The 17,647-nt window shown below is 43.2% G+C and overlaps 1 protein-coding gene across 1 annotated transcript in view; it reads right to left on the bottom strand.

Annotated features, from left to right (window-relative positions):
* LOC127002316 (mediator of RNA polymerase II transcription subunit 12-like protein) overlaps positions 1–8,107 on the bottom strand; it is a 95,386-nt gene extending 87,279 nt beyond the window's left edge. The window contains exons 1-2 of the mRNA XM_050868125.1: positions 7,854–8,107; positions 1,278–1,379 (exon numbers count right to left, since the gene is read on the bottom strand). Of these exons, the coding sequence (XP_050724082.1) occupies positions 1,278–1,379; positions 7,854–7,949 (198 nt within the window). The 5' untranslated portion in view covers positions 7,950–8,107. The remainder of the gene's footprint in view (positions 1–1,277; positions 1,380–7,853) is intronic.
* Positions 8,108–17,647: the final 9,540 nt, after the last annotated feature.

Genomic DNA, 17,647 nt, shown 5'->3' with positions numbered 1-17,647 from the left:
AGAGTAGTGGGGAAGATCTACATATCGTGAAAGACTGTGTGCAAATGTGGAATGGAAATGAAGGCCATGAATGACTTGACTGATGGGTTGCAATGGAAGCAATTTGCAAAGAAGAATAAATGAATGGATATATAATTAGAACACAACCTACAAGCCAGCAACTCTAGGGATCTTAAAGTCAAGAAGGCTATAACCATGATCTTAATGACAGAGAAATTAACTGTGACAGGTAACTCTCGATTTACGCGAGTTTGGTTTACGCGTTTTTGAAATAACGCCGAGTCCAAAATCCAAATAAACGTTTAATTTACACGTTTTTTTCACTTAAACGCGATATTTTATGGAGTGGCCACCAGATGTCTCACGCAACTGGACTCACACGGCCACACAGTTCTTCCCGCGCGCCACTTGAACAACAATACAGTACCCACGCTGCCACGCTACTCAACAACAACAACACCCTCGCTGCTGTGCTACCACGAGGGGAAGGGCAGCCAGAGGAGGAACCACGAGAGGGAGAGGAGTCAGAGTGATACAGTAGGCAATAAAGGTACAAACCTACCTCTTGTTTGATTTACACTGTTTTTGATTTACATGGCTTCTTCAAGGACACAATACTTACGTAAATCGAGAGTTACCTGTACTGGAAGTAAGATTAGTCCCAGCCCTGAACTTTTAGGGCAAAAAACAATATCTGATCAGAGGTTCTGCCCATCCACACCTTGTATTAGTCAATTTCAATCCACTATTTTGCTGTGCTTTGGAGGCCATCAGTATATTGTTGGGGGCCTAAGTAATTACATATTTATTTGGCTTCATGGGTGAGGCTGGTTCTGTTTAAGATTGTCTCACCATTCTCTCTTTTGTAATAAGATAATTAAAAGTATAACAGAAAACTTCCAACATTACTTACGATATACTTCCTCTTAGAATAAATTTGGTGCATTCTTACGGCAAACCTAAGTGGACAACAGCTGTGCTCACCTGTTTGCCCCACACTAACCAGCGGAGATGATGATGAACATAACGGTGTGAGTGGTTCAGTATGGTGGTGGTATTTTTACACTGGGTGGGTACAGAAACAAAACACTGGCATATACAGCAAATGTGGGAGTTGTATGACTACAAGTTAAGAGGGGTCACTGCCATGATAGTTTTTTTTTATTCTGTGTCAAGGTTTCTGGCTAGTTCTTGTCTAACAGTTGTGTATCAAGATGTACATACAAGATGTACATACACCTTTGCAAAAGCTCATCCTTTAACACACTTATACAAACCTTGGCTGGGGTGATGGATGTGCTCTTGGCGCTGCTGTACTCATCTTGAATCTGTGGCCGATGGGTGAAGCCTTGCTTCACACTCACATCATCCAATTCATCCTGAAATGATGGAAAAGACATTTAATGAAGCTGAGTGGAGCTGTTAAAGGAAACTAGGATGACATGTCATTTAGTTACTTAATTAAATGAATAATTCATTGTGGGAAAAAAAATCTACTATATTTTCATTGTGTATTAAATTCAGCTTCAAATAATATGTATTCTAATGTTTAAGGTAATTTTCAAGCACAAAATATAATTACAGCATGTAGCTATGAAATAAAGAAAACCATTTTCTTTTTTTTAAATTATCAGTTCTTGCAAAAAAAAAATTACAGGAAATCTACAAGATTTAGGACCTGGGTTCTGAGAGACTTATTGCTTGAAGCCAATCACAGACAGCACTGGTCTTTTGCCTTAGTCTTCAATGTTTCACATGACATAGTACCACTCTCAGTGAAGACTAATGATGTCAGAAAAGTGTTCATGCAGATGTATGGAACAAGTTACATCTGAAAGGAAACATTGATCTAACTTTTGAGTCTTATCTGTGACTGGTGGCTTCAGCAATTCCATGGAAAATTTGCCTTAACCACAAGTCTAAGATCTTCTCTAATGATAACACTGTATTAAATTACTTTTATTTATTGTTGCAACATTTTGAGTATTTGTCCCAAACCTAACATTCAACATACACCTAACACCGTGGACACCAAGACAGACATGGAGAGTGGGAGTCCAGCCCGACCCAGACAACAATGTGGCCCGCGCGGGAAGATGGACCGAGCCATTGTATACATGTTTAGTGTGTGTTTTTCAGTAGGCGAAGGTAGTGTTGAGGGTGAAGTATTCTGATTTGTGACTGTGTGGGGTAGTTGTGTGGATATTTTGGAGCCACCTTTGGGGAAGTATCCTAGTGACGAGAGTGACAGGCACAGTTAAGGGTAGCGGCCAGGTTATCTTCATGGGTTGAGGTTGTCTGGGGTATCCTGGACCACTGGGTTTTCATGGGTCACAGGTGCAGCCTGGACCAGTGGCCAGTCTCTTATTTGGATACTTTAATTCGAGGGTTGGTATTCCCTCACTTACAGGCAGCACGCCCTGGAGGTGGCAGTCCGCTTCAGGACTTACTAGGCTCTGGTCATTTACCTTTGGGAGAGGCGGGCAGCGAAAGTTAGTACGAGTGTAGAGGAGTGAATCTGTCCTGTCATAACTCAGTGTATTCCACCCCACCTCACTGCCCTGTGGTACGTCAGTGAATGATTATTTGAGATTGTATGAAATTTTTTTTGGTGACCAACATTTAATCTCCCGGAGGTTACCGGCGAGTCGTGGCAGAAATCTATTTCACCTGGGGAAAATCTCGTGTAGTGCCAGATTTTTATAAAGTGTTAAGTGTTAAGTGAGGCCCGCAGTGGCCATTAACTTTCTCACGCCAGAGGCCCATCCCCCCTCCCCGGGGTTACCTATACTCTCCGCCAGACATCACGTGGCCCGAGGCAGACGGCCCACTTCCCCGTCAAATTCTTGGCTTGGCGTCCACCACCTCACCCTCGTTCCTCCCCCCCTCCTCCAGTCACGTAGTCCACTCTGCGCCGCCCCTTATGCCTGCGTGCACAGTGCTGGGATGCCATAAAGTCCCATATAAATTTACCTTCCCCATAAGTACTGAACCCAAAACAGATTTCTACCACAAATAACCTTGAAAACCATACCATCTGAATTTCTTTGTAACACATCAGTGGATGTTGTTAATTTCATCCTCCTATTATTAATTTAAGAAATGTAAGCCTTTCCGGCAATCTCCTTCCCGTCTCTGCCCTCTCCTGGGGCCGCATAAAAGAGCAAGCAACCCTTCACACACCCCTCATTCTGTCCCCTCTTCAACTCCAGGTAAGCGCTTCTGTGCAGTGAATAACACCCTCCCCATCCCCCAGTGAATCCAACCCCCATTCTCCCCAGCGCACTTATTCCCCCCTGCTATTATACTGCTTACTATCTTAGTGAAATATGCCCCTCATTCTGCCCCCTCTTCAGCTCCAGGCCTGAGCTTGCCCAACAACTTGACTCCCGTCCACACACACACTCACACTCTCCCAAACGTCCTCTTACCCCAACTTATATTTAAATATGAAGTCGCGTTCTTGTTACCCTTGTGAGCGTTCATAGGACCGGAAAGGGCAGGTTGTTAGGGTGTAAGGATACTTGAAGTCAGTGTTTTTCATGGTAAGTTTCACCAGGCTAGCCTAAGCTATAGTACATCTATTATACCATTATTTATCTGGCTGCTCCAATTTAGTGAAGAAAAATATGAGGTCATGCATCTTGGGAGGGGAAATCCAGCATACCAATCATTGTAACAAATGTAATATCAAAGTAGATTCCCCTTGTAATTACACTATTTTTCTTGTTTTTATCATTGTCCCTTTCATCTAATCTATAAGGTTACGGTGGGTTGGCCGGCAGCTGCACACGGGGAAAAGTGCCTCACGTCCTCTACAAAGTTTAACGCTATCTCAAGTTTTTGGTAAATGTTCAGAAAGTTGCCCATCTCAAAATCTGATACACTGGCTATTTATTTCGGGGCAAAATATTGTGCTTTTTCACTTGGAGATAGTTTTTTCTTCGGAAACTAATAAAAAGTGACTTATTGCAATTTCATCATCCGCCGCCACAGCTGCAAAATAGCTTGCAGAGGGTGTAGGGTGAGGCAACATATTTAAACTATCCCAACCGAGCTTTACGACCTAACAGCCCTGCGCCCCCCTGGACTCCCCCCCCCCAAAAAAGTATATGCGACTTATTTCTGCGAGGAGGTATTTCTCACAACACCGGCTGCACCACCGCCGCGCCCGTCACCAGAGCAGTCAAATATGGTGCGCGTAAACAGTGGTAGCCGTAATTATTTCGTAAAACTAGAGAAGTACAACAGTAGTAGTAGAACACCGTAGAATGAATCAAACCTTACCAGGCGAGTGTGGGCCAAATTATTGAGAGTCATACGCTATCCCTCCCATGCCCGGGGCCCACAACACCGCAGCCCGCAAAAAAAACACTAACTTTTAAAAAATCGGTAGAAGCGTTTCCATCAATTTGCGATGCATATATATGGGGTTCAAAATGCATAGAATAATGAGATCTAACCCATGGCTAGGGTGAGAAGTACCACAGTGAGATGGGCAACTCTCTGAACATACACCAAGTTTTTTTTGTCTCTCACCCGGCATGACTGAGTGTTTTTCTCCCCATTGAGCAGGGGGTTTTGACCCTCATCGTGCGGTGGTGGCAGCCTCCCTTCATCGTTGCACTCAGTTACGCAGGAGTAGTTATCCAGCATAGGGTAAGGTAACCAGTAGGTACGCAGTGGCCCAGTACGTACGCATTTGGCATTTAAAAATGTCCCCACAAAAAAAGACCAAAGCAAAATCAACAAACTTCATATCATATTATACTTCAACCATCCCTCCATCATATACAGAAGTATCCCACAAATAACATGTATATCATAAAAACTATGTACCCTAAAAGAATGCAATTAGGAAATGTGGTAGTTTTCTTAGGGAAATGCTAAGGATTGCAAATTTCGTTTTTGTTGTCTGCCTTGTTTCCGGTGTATTTTTTTTTTCTTTTTCCTTTTTGCAGGTTGATTTGGGAGGGTAAACTTCAAGAAATAGGTGTTGGTTTTATTCCAGTACATATCTATAAACTGGAGAAAAGGTGCGTACCTACTGGACAAGGAAATCAAGACTTGACCAGTAGGTACGCATTTTTTCAAATGACTGCTAGAGAGACGTATGCCACAATCCACAGCAATACAACTCAAGCTCTATGGCATATGAGAACAAGAAGCACTGTCCTGTGAAAACTGTCTGTGTGCCACCTCATCAAACTTACCCCACTGGCTGTCCAGTAGGTACGCAGTGCATGTTGTCCAGTAGGTACTCTCGTATCTACAGGGCAACATGCACTGCGTACCTACTGGTCATCCTTCCTTTTTCAACTTTTTTTCTTTACAGGAACACAATAGAATATAATACAGGTATTACAAATATGGCAGGGTCACCCAAGAAGAAAAAAACTAAGTTGGCACATTCGCCCAAGAAAAAGAAAACAAAGAAAAGTGGTTTCTACGTCGTCCCAGACTACGCGGAACTATCATATCCTCACAGAGCATGTGAGCTAGCTGTACTAGAACCCCCAAATCCAGAGTGCAGGGGCCGTGTTCATGGATTTGCATTTACTACTTCTATAAAGGAAATACTTATCTCCCACTTCAAATTGTAAAGTGATAACTGCTATTTTGTTTGAAGGAAGTCCTATATTCTTATTCACTAAAACTAAAGTTTTTCCTTTACAATATACATTTCACTTGATTAAGTTTAACAACTGATTAGAGCAGTGATTCCCAACCGGTGTGCCGCGGCACCAAGGGGTGCCGTGAGATCTTTTGAGGGTGCCGCCAAAATTCAGGGGAAAAAATTGCATTAACTTCACTCTCTCTGCTTCTGCTGCTGCTGCACAATTTAGCGATCGAATTTTCAACTTAGCTACTTTTCATTGAATTTGTATAATAATTTGTACTTATGGAAAATTACAATCCAGGAGAACAATACTAATTATATGATTTTGCTGTGTAATAATTGTACGGACACTGGAGAGAACAGCTTGGCGGGAGAGTGGGAGGGAGGGAGGGGAGTGAGGGTTGTAGACTGACGCGTATGACACACGTACAGGGCAGGGCGCACAGCGAGTCGCCACTGGCCAGAGCCCAGAATATCTATGTATAAGGTGTTGTTACATCGATGCAAAATGTCGAAATGAAAAAAATATATATAATAAAAAAACAACGGAGATTTTAAATATGTATTTCCTTATAAGGGTGCCGGGAAGTTTTGAAAGGCTTGCCAAGGGTGCCGCAAACTAGAAAAGGTTGGGAACCACTGGATTAGAGCCTATTCAGGATCCAATTAGATTCAATATCTATATTTTAGATTTACTTATGCTTTTGAGTTATTTTCTTGAAGAAATGCCCAATAATTCTTTTCATTTACATGGATGGATAATTTCTTCACATAACGGAGGGAGCACTTTTCTTAGTTACTAAAATGTAATTCAGTAATTGTAGTACTCAGGTTATTGTTTTTAGTAACCAAATCAACATTATGCCTATACTTGGACATAGGAGCGTATTTGAATTAAGAAATTAGAGAATAAAGTATTTTTTTGTGTTTTCATCACCTTTACATGAATACATTAATTACTGCTTTGCGATCACCAAAAACAAATAAACTAACATATAAAGGGAGCTTGAATGAATAAAATATCCAAAGGAGACTCTTCTAGCTGTTGTAGTTTTTTAGTTATAAATTAATGAGTACCTACTGGACAAGGGTGAGTACCTAATGGGTAGGGGTAGGCCTAAACGTACGCACTAACTTTATACACCATTTTTTCTGTACAGTTAAATCTTATTCGAAAAATGCTTGTACCACATGAAACTATAGCCATTCCTTTATTTGCAAACAATAATTGATGTAGTTTGCTTAAATAGTATAGCGGGTACAGGTCAGAGTGTAAAAAAATCGCCGATTTTTTGCGTACCTACTGGTTACCTTACCCTAATTTGTCTACATTCGTTAAATTAAATTATTAATGATTTTCAAATTCATTAACCCGAGAACTTCCCCAGGCTTTCACGAGGTGGCTGTGGTACGGTGGACCCTAATAAGGGATCGCCATAAAACACCTAATTCAAGCTAATTGTGGGCGGTGGTGGCATAGCGCAACCCACCATGCATGCCCTGGGTCATTGTGGTGGGTGAGTGATCCTGAGGTGGGCTTTTTTGTCATAGGTGGTGCTGTAAGGTCATGGCAGACTGAATTAGCTATCCACATAGTAATCACTTGTCAAATTCTCTATAGTAGACAACAAGCGACTCTCGGCTAGATGCCACGCGTCACGAGACTTTATTTTGTAACAAACACCACCCAAAAAGAATGGAGTTTGAGTAAAAGTAAATAGTTTTAACGGCTTTATAGTTATGAGAGGAGTACTCTGATGTACGTTCCATGCTCTTTTCTTAGTCTCAAAATGCAGTGTAATTTTGTCCTTTCTCGGCCACTTCTTGGCTTTCCCATCGCTGAAGCCCACGGGTTAATAAGAAGAAAGAGATATAACTCCCAGGAGATCCTCGGGGCATTACACCTATACCCATAACCTTACCTGATAGCCCTATACCCATAACCTTACCTGATAACCCTATAGCTAATAACCCTCTACCCATAACCTTACCTGATAACCCTATACCCATAACCTTACCTGATAACCCTATACCCATAACCTTACCTGATAACCCTATACCCATAACCTAACCTGATAACCCTATAGCTAATAACCCAATACCCATAACCTATACATAATAACCCTATACCCATAACCCTATACCCATAACCTATACATAATAACCCTATACCCATAACCCATACATAACAACCCTATACCCATAACCCAATACCCATAACCCCTTGACGCACCTCCTTCTGCTTGGCGTCCTGGGGGTACACGTCAGGAGGGCCCAGCTTCTGACGCTTGAGGGGGCGCTTCTCCGCGGTGGGCACGGACATCATCATGGCTGCTGCGTCGTACAAGTGCTGGGGACGCCGCCTCAGCCCTCCACCTTCCCTCGGGGTCCTCCTGGGTTCCTCTGGGTCACCGCCGCGTCCCGCCCGTGGCCCCGTTACTTATACGCCCCGACGCGTGATCGCTTCCTCTCCGGGGCGGCGGGACGGTGGCCTCCTCTTCTTCTTCTTGCGGCTGATACTGTGTTCTCTCTCTCTCTCTCTCTCTCTCTCTCTCTCTCTCTCTCTCTCTCTCTCTCTCTCTCAGGGTGGTCACACTCAACCAAATTTTCTTCAGCTCGTAATTTCAACCAACAAAATTTTCCCTCTTTCTTTTACTCTCTCTCTCTCTCTCTCTCTCTCTCTCTCTCTCTCTCTCTCTCTCTCTCTCTCTCAGGGTGGTCACACTCAACCAAATTTTCTTCAACTCGTAATTTCAACCAACAAAATTTTCCCTCTTTCTTTTACGATCTCTCTCTCTCAGGGTGGTCACACTCAACCAAATTTTCTTCAACTCGTAATTTCAACCAACAAAATTTTCCTCTTTCTTTACGATCTCTCTCTCTCTCTCAGGGTGGTCACACTCAACCAAATTTTCTTCAACTCGTAATTTCAACCAACAAAATTTTCCCTCTTTCTTTACGATCTCTCTCTCTCTCTCAGGGTGGTCACACTCAACTAAATTTTCTTCAACTCGTAATTTCAACCAACAAAATTTTCCCTCTTTCTTTACGATCTCTCTCTCTCTCTCTCTCTCAACGTAATATCATCTAGAGTAGAAATGCAACGTTTTGGAGTCTTCTGATTAATGTAAAATCACTTAGGATTAAGGACAGACCACCAAGTCTGGACCATGGGGTCTATGTGGTCTGATTTTCGATGTAAATCTATGTAAATCTCTCTTGCAACCGTATTCAATAGATTATGTTCTAGCGACAATTATAAGGCATCTTCCCTTCGGATTGTAACCTGTCAAATCTTAAGTTTTTTGCGTAAGTCTTACGTAATTTCGGTGATTTTCAAGTCTTACAACTATCTGTCAATCAATCTGTGTCATGTGTTTTCATTCTGCATTTTTGAAACAAATAAATATTGAATGACAAAAAAAATGTGTTTTTCTTATGGTTTAATTATCGTTTTATACACAAACTTATATGGGTCGTATTATAAGATTCGTACGGCACCCAAGTACACATATTTGACAAGGCTTTCGTAGGAGTTGTGGGCATTTCCAGGGGTAGTTGTATGACCCTGGTGTTAGTTTGACCCTTCCTCTGTACCATGAACCTGAAGAAACACTCATTAGAACCCGACTGACCCCGGTTTGACAGATATGGGATTGGAAAAAGTTTAACCTAACACCGATTTTTAAGAAGATAAAAAAATAAAAAAAAATACCAGGAATAATTACAGGCCCATATGGATTAGTCTAACTTCAGTTGTAGTTACTCGAGAGCGTAATAAGAGACAAAATTGAAAGCCACTTGTAGAGCAGCGACTTAATTGCCTGATGGACGAGCCACCCATAACTCACTCTGCAGAAGGCCCCGCGATACCCCTTTGGCCGACTGGTTAAAGAGTGGCTCTCTCGTCTCGCTGGTCGCTGGTTTGATCCCCGGCACCGACAAATCTTTTCCTTGGCTGTGTTAATTTTACGTGCTAAGTCTATATATACCAAGTTAAGTCATACGCAGGTTTGTGGGAGGAGACACGGCCGAGGCGTGGCTTATGCATGACGTTGCTTGGAGCCAAACTAGAGAATGTAGAAACAGGGATTTAGAGAAAACGAAGAAAGGTGGACTAATTTAAATCAGTCAGGACACCTCTCCTCCTGTATTTGATCCTCCTTTCGGCCACCTCTTTTGCTTTACTTTAGGAGCAGCGAGTAGCGGGCTTTTTTTTATTATTGTTTTCTTTTTTTGTTGCCCTTGAGCTGCCTCCTTTGTTGTAAAAAAAAAAAAAAAATGCCCTCCCTCACACCCCACACAGCCGTTTGTAGGCATTGGAATTACAGTCACGCAATAGCACAATAAAAAGGCATATATTTTTTCGTCAGTGGCTTGCCTGAACGCGCTGTGAAAGAAAGAAAGCATGTACATCCAAAGTGCACACACGGCCGCAACTTAATTTAGTCACCCCTGAACTGGCGGGTATTTTTTTTTTAGCTTCAAGTGACGTCATCCCGCTGCTCCGCCCCCAAACCGCCCCCCTGCGCGTACCGGTCGCAGTTTTGAAGCAGAGTGACTTGACTTGGTATATGTAGACTTAGCCTACGTGGTGGAATAATATTTCTGGTGTGTTTCGTTACACGCGGTGGTCGTGTGGGAATGTGGTAAAGAGTAAATCCTGGCGTTTCACTAGTGGCAGGATCCTCTCCTGTACGTGATTCTGTCGTGTCACTCCGAATGGGTAACAGGGAGAGTGATGGCCCATGCTTTCCGAAGTTCATAGAAAATGGAAAATCTCAACACACAGGAATTAATCTAAATAGGAGTGGGGATCCGTGTAGTGCAGCGACTTGCCTGATGGGCGAGCCTCCCATAACTCACTCTGTGAAAGGAGTACATACCTCTTTGGCCGACTGGTTAATCAGTCACGTAGTTTTTAACAAGCTACTAGTGGGTTTAAAAAGAGTTAGTACATAGGTTGTCTGATAATTACCCAACTATAACTGACATTTTTTCTAACTATAATGAAACCATAAAGACCTTGATTAGTATTGCACCGGTTAAGAAAAAGACCTTTGATAAAACCTTCAATAAGGCTTCAAATCAATACACATCATCTGTAAGTTCATTTAGTAAAAATAAAGATGATAAAGAAAAGAGCACGATGCAAAATTTTAAATCATTCAATAAGGCTAAAATATCAACTTGCAAATTGTTGTGATACTACAGGGCATTCTCTGGGTAAATGCTCTAAGTTCAACAGCTATGAAGATAAACATTGTAGCAGCATCGGAAAATGGCACACAAGAATACTCTGCCAAATATAAAACAGCTGATCCTCGCGTGACACTATAAATCACATTCCAGGTATCAAGCTTGGACAGGTATATGCAATCGCACGGTGGTGACTCATCGCGCACAGGTGAGTCATGCATCCAGGTGGAGATGCCGTGAACACTTTCCCTTCCTCCGTTTGTTACAGTGCGGTTCAGAACATAATGAATCTGAATATTGCGGCAAACAAAATAAGTTGAAGTTTGCATGTCAGCTGTGCAAAAGGAGATAACAAATAACTCCTTTGTGTCCTTTGCTAAATAATTCAAACCCCAAACCAAAGACCGGTATAAGTTAGTGTCTTGCTCAGAGAAGCCTTGATTCATCTAAATTGCATCCTACTATGACACTGAACTTTAAAAAAAATGGAAAGAAACGTAGGAAAGTAAGATGTTTAATAGACACAGGAAACCAAAGGTATCATATTTCTGAAACAGCAGCTAAAGATCTATGCCAGGATGTCAATGAATTACATGCCTTGGAATGTGAAGTAGACACTTACCTAGGCCAAAAAACTAAAGAATTCAAGCAAATGTCCACAGGGGTAAATCTACATAAAACACAAGATTTTGTCCCTCTGTTAATAGATAGAACTTTGAACATAACCTTTGAAGTCCCAGGAATGAATGAAATCATGAATAACTTCAAACGTAGCAACATTGGCCTTTTAGATGAGACTTTCTATGAAAAGTGAAACCATGGAACAATAACAGATGATATGCTGCTGGGAACTGATATTTTCCGGTACGTGTCTTCAGCGACTTGAAAGGAAGTACTAGGTCACCCGGGTAGTATCCCTCATCTTGCGGCCCTAAAAATGACAGTTCGGCGGCTTCACCTCAATGAATGGGATTAATTAACGGCCCATGCCGCCTCCACCAATTCTACCTCCTCCTCCTCCTCTGCCATTGTTTGTTTTCTTCTTCCCGCGCCTTGGTGTCTGGTGCCTCATTCTCTCCTTGTCTCTTCTCTCTTGTGCAGAAGTGACTCTTTTCGCAAGCTGCAGCTGCCTAGCTGTTTTACCACGTTCTTGCCTTCTCCTCGGCATTGTGCCCAGAACCTCAATAACAGCATAACGAAGTGTGAGAAAGGGAAAAGCGATGCTCCCCCTACGGCCGGTGGTTGGTAACTGCGTCACCTATGGTCTACCATCGGCTCGGGACGTGCTACTAGAAAAAATAACTTTTATGAAACCAAGAACAACATTACTAGTAAAAAGCGAATATTTAAATGGCCTGCGCGGGCACACACAGACCTTTTAACTCCGTGAGCGCCCTTTTAACACCTCGCGGAAGGCATTTAAATGGTCTTCCCGAGTGCCCCCTTGCCGTGATTTAAGAAAATTTGTAAAAAACAGAAAACTCATATTTCAAGGTAAACTCATCTAGTTGTGTCCCTTCCGTAGCAGCGACGGGCCAAATTTGTGCCATGATATAAACCCCCCAAAATAGCTGATATATAATCTGATCACAAATGCTTTGATATATATTATGAAATGGTTTGTGTGCGGGGTGATTTTTTCTCATTTTTCTCGCTTGGAGGGACCATTAAAAAAATATAATCCCCGCTGCTACCGGGTTATTAAGGAGTGATTTTCCACTCTCCCTATCGCGGCTTAGATCCTCGGGTTAGATCCTCGGTGTGTTTCGTTACACGCTGTGGTCGTGAGGGAGTATAGTGAAGAGGAATTCCGAGCAATATACAGTGTCATTATAGATGAATAGAGATCTAGTTAAATGTGAACTGCTGTGATGAGACCTGATATACTCGATCTGGAGGAGTTGTATGTCTCACGTCTGCTCCTTAATAGTTTATGATGGAATGATAACAAATGCTCTACGTTCTCTATATTTCAGCTTGCTTATTTGATTCCTTGTTTATTTATGATTACTGCTTAAAAAAATATGATTAATGAAGGGAAGCAAAATCAAATAATACGAGAGATTACACCAACACTTATCATGAGAGAGAGAGAGAGAGAGAGAGAGAGAGAGAGAGAGAGAGAGAGAGAGAGAGAGAGAGAGAGAGAGAGAGAGAGAGAGAGAGAGAGAGAGAGAGAGAGAGAGAGAGAGAGAGAGAGAGAGAGAGAGAGAGAGAGAGAGAGAGAGAGAGAGAGATTTACATAGAAAATCAGACCACACAGACCCCATGGTCCAGACTAGGTGGTCTGTCCTTAAACCTAAGTGATTTTACATTAATCAGAAGACTCCAAAACGTTGCATTTCAACTCTAGTTGATATTAAGTTGAAGGAAGTGACGGTCGAGCTTGTTTTTGAAGGAGTCAATCGTGTTACACTGGACCACTGAAGGCGGAAGCTTATTCCATTCTCGCACTACAACGTTGGTGAAGAAAAATTTGGTGCAGTCTGAATTTACTTGTCTACATTTGAGTTTTGTGCCATTGTTCCTCGTGCGCAAAGTGTCATCGATCATAAACAATGTTGATCTGTCTACATTCGTGAAACCATTAATTATTTTAAAATATTCGGTCAGTTTTCCTCGGAGGCGACGTTTCCCAAGAGAAAACACCGGTACCGGTACCTGGTGCCGCGAAGCCTCATGATCACTCGGGTGCCGCGAAGCCTCATGAACACTAGGGTGCCGGGAAGCGTCATGATCACTCGGCACTGCGCACTGCCGCTAGTACCGGTACCGTTTGGATAGTGACGCTCGGCGCCCGCCCGCCTCCATGTGGTATCACGCGGTATGGGCCCTGTATGGAGACGCTGAGTCACTGCCTCGCTGACCGTCTCCCCAAGTTCCCACCATTTTGTCCTGCTTTCCGTTTCCATCACAGCTCCCGCTTCCATTATTTTATTATTTGATTAATTTATTGGAGTTACTGGATAATTCTTCATGTCCGATTCTTTTTCTTTTTTAGGTTGCTAATTAATATTGTTATTGTTATTAGACTATGATCGAGTACATCCATAATAACTATACATGCTATTTTTTTTTATCGAAAAAATAAATATTCACTTCATTCAGAGAGAGAGAGAGAGAGAGAGAGAGAGAGAGAGAGAGAGAGAGAGAGAGAGAGAGAGAGAGAGAGAGAGAGAGAGAGAGAGAGAGAGAGAGAGAGAGAGTTTTCTTTACAGGAAATTTATTTGGGAATTTCATCAGAAGTCATTAAGAGAAAAAAATACTTTCGGGTACCGGTACCGGTACTAACGGTACCTGAGTTTTCGGTACCGGTACTACCGGTACTCAAATTAACGGTACTTGCCCATCCCTAACTGGCACCTGCCGCAGCTGTAAGCTCAAAGGGTGTCACGCGCCCACGGCCCCCAAACCCTGGCTCACCCCAAACGACGGGTACAACCTCAAGCTTCAGTTTAATACGGTGAATAAACACACACACACACACACACACACACACACACACACACACACACACACAATCTGGAAGAGAGAGAGAGAGAGAGAGAGAGAGAGAGAGAGAGAGAGAGAGAGAGCATTATTTTACTCTGTGGTAATCTTTTTTTGAGTCGGATGTTTGAGGAATATTCCCAAGCATTCAAAATAAGCCTAACTCTCCTTTGAACACACTCCTCAAACAAAATATTAACACACAATCAGAGAAATAAAGAAATATTGAATTCATGCAACCTCTGGCGCAGTTTTCAGAAGGTCTTGATATGTCTGTACAGAATGGAGAAAAGCAATATTAGTTCGTTTCATAAATTCTAATGAAGTGAAATAAGTTTTACCACTTGGTTATTGTTTTTTCAGCAGTTCCACGTGTGGGTTTGGCGAATGGTGGTGCCAACTCATAGCTGTTGATATCAAAAGGCTTCAAAGTTGGTCGTCAGAGTAATACTTAGAATATAAGACGGTCGCATTAAGAAAATTCTGAAGAATGATGTGGAGTGTTGTAAATGTAATTTATAGCGCATTTAATACCACACTGAAATATTTCCAATTCTGCTGTCAAGCCTTGAGAGCCAAAATTATAATAATACTTGAATAAAACTGCGGTTGTTATCGTCTCTCTCTGAGTACTGATGGTGTAAAGTATGACTGCAGTTTCACACACACACACACACACACACACACACACACACACACAGGCAGACTACCTCGCCACGCCGCCCTCAACGATATCGTCCGCCGCAGCCTGACCGCAGCCGGAGTACCCGCACTGCTGTAGCCACGCGGACTAGATCGGGGTGACGGGCGAAGACCAGACGGAGTGACAATATACCCATTCAGCGGCGGCCGATCCTTGCTATGGGACGTAACATGCACAAACACGTTCCGGAGCACACACATAATGGAGAGCGCCACCAATCCAGGAGCAGCCGCCCGATCGGCAGAACAACAGAAACGACATCGGTACGCCGAACTCGCCCAGCGCTATCGCTTCGAGCCGCTAGCGATAGAGACCATGGGTACTCTGGGCCCCACATTCGCCAAGCTGCTCCAAGAAATAGGACGCAGGATGACGGAGCTGACGGGAGAGCTGCGTGAGACCTGCTGGCTCCGGCAGAGGATCAGCAAGGCCGTAGTCCGCGGAAACGCGGCTGCCATCAACACGGGTCCTTAGTTCCCACTCCCAACGCTATACACACACGCACGCACACACACACACATACACTTCTGTCCAAGACATAGGCTGCACGTCACAGCAGTCTGCGGAAAGGCGGGGGCAGCTGCCACCACACTTCGTGATGCCGAAGAAATAAATACTGGTGGAGACGGGAAAATAAAAAAGTAAAACACACACACACACACACACACACACACACACACACACACCGCTCCGCTCCGGTAGTTCAGTGGTAAAGCTCTGCACTGCCAGGCTTCACAGTCTGGCAGGCAGAGGTTCGAGTCCTGCACAGGCCAGGGATTTTTCCATGGACAGAGGAGCGGTTAGTGTCCCCCCTTGAGCATGGAGGATGGGGTGTGTGGTGTGTGAAGGTCCCGGCAGTATCCTGAGGTGGACTACAATGAACTAGCTCGGGAGGGGAGAGTGCTTGCTGGCGATGACGAGCCCAGCTCGTGATCAAGCCGTGGGTGAAAATTACACACACACACACACACACACACACACACACACACACACAGATAGACACACGCACACACACCTCCATTAATAAATGTCTCCCTCTCATAGGGATACTGAGGTCTAGAAAAAAAATATATATATATATATATATATATATATATATATATATATATATATATATATATATATATATATATATATATATATATATATATATATATTGGGCCATCTGTAGGAGGCTTTCTGGTACAGCCCAGCTATGGAGTATGCATCTCATGTGTGGGGGGGCTCCACTCACACAGCTCTTCTGGACAGAGTGGAGGCTAAGGCTCTTCGTCTCATCAGCTCTCCTCCTCATACTGATAGTCTTCTACTTCTTAAATTCCGCCGCAATGTTGCCTCTCTTTCTATCTTCTATCGATATTTCCACGTTGACTGCTCTTCTGAACTTGCTAACTGCATGCCTCCCCCCCTCCCGCGGCCCCGCTGCACTCGACTTTCTACTCATGCTCATCCCTATACTGTTCAAACCCCTTATGCAAGAGTTAACCAGCATCTTCACTCTTTCATCCCTCACTCTGGTAAACTCTGGAACAATCTTCCTTCATCTGTATTTCCTCCTGCCTACGATTTGAACTCTTTCAAGAGGAGGGTATCAGGACATCTCTCCTCCCGTATTTGATCTTGCTTTCGGCCACCTCTTTTGTTTCTTTTTTAGGAGCAGCGAGTAGCGGGCTTTTTTTATTATTGTTTTCTTTTTTTGTGTGCCCTTGAGCTGCCTCCTTCGTTGTAAAAAAAAAAAAAAAAAAAAAAAAAAAACTGTTTTCTTCGTCCTAACTGGCACAAACTGATTGTTCTCCAGTTTCCATCCCCAATCCACTGCATTCTTGTCAATCTCCTTTCCAGTCCACACCATGATCTGGTAATACACTCTAAAACTATGATATTTCGTCGAGGATTTGGTTGGAGAAAGACGTTCTGGGATAACAAATGACTTGGCGGAGACAGTTTTTTTACAAAAGATTGTAGTGCAAAGATGCAATTGAATCAGTACTCTTGCCACCAGATATAACTACCATCTCCTTGTTCCCAAGGTCCTCTATGACACTGCTTGATTTGGGAGCAGAAATGCATTCGCACAGGTATGAATGGCCGATTCACCATTCACAAGTTTCTGAAATGCTGACTTTTTGCCAACACTGAAAATGCGGGAAGTTGTGTAACATCCTGTGAAGGCAGAAACTGAGAACACACAAAATCTCAACTGGAAACTTCATATCTCTTCTCTTACTAAATCAGCTTCCTCGAGGCTGGGCGTTCTGTACCGTCTTCACCAGTTCTTCCTCCCCGCACAGTTGCTATCCATTTACAGGGGCCTTGTTCGTCCTCGTATGGAGTGTGCATCTCACGTGTGGGGAGGTTCCACTCATACAGCTTTCCTGGACAGAGTGGAGTCTAAGGTTCTTCGTCTCATCAGCTCTCCTCCTCTTACTGATAGTCTTCTACCTCTTAAATACCGCCGCCATGTTGCCTCTCTTTCTATCTTCTATCGATATTTTCACGCTGACTGCTCTTCTGAACTTGCTAACTGCATGCCTCCCCCCCTCCCGCGGGGGCCGCGGGAGGAGGGGAGGCATGCAGTTAGGGATGGTAGGGATGGGATGGCATGCAGTTATGGATGGTAGCCCATCCCTATACTG

This window comes from Eriocheir sinensis, chromosome 23 (assembly GCF_024679095.1).
Source record: "Eriocheir sinensis breed Jianghai 21 chromosome 23, ASM2467909v1, whole genome shotgun sequence".
Lineage (NCBI taxonomy): Eukaryota > Metazoa > Arthropoda > Malacostraca > Decapoda > Varunidae > Eriocheir > Eriocheir sinensis.
The sequence above is the reverse complement of the archived record's forward strand: the minus strand, read 5'-3'. Positions and strand labels throughout refer to the sequence as shown.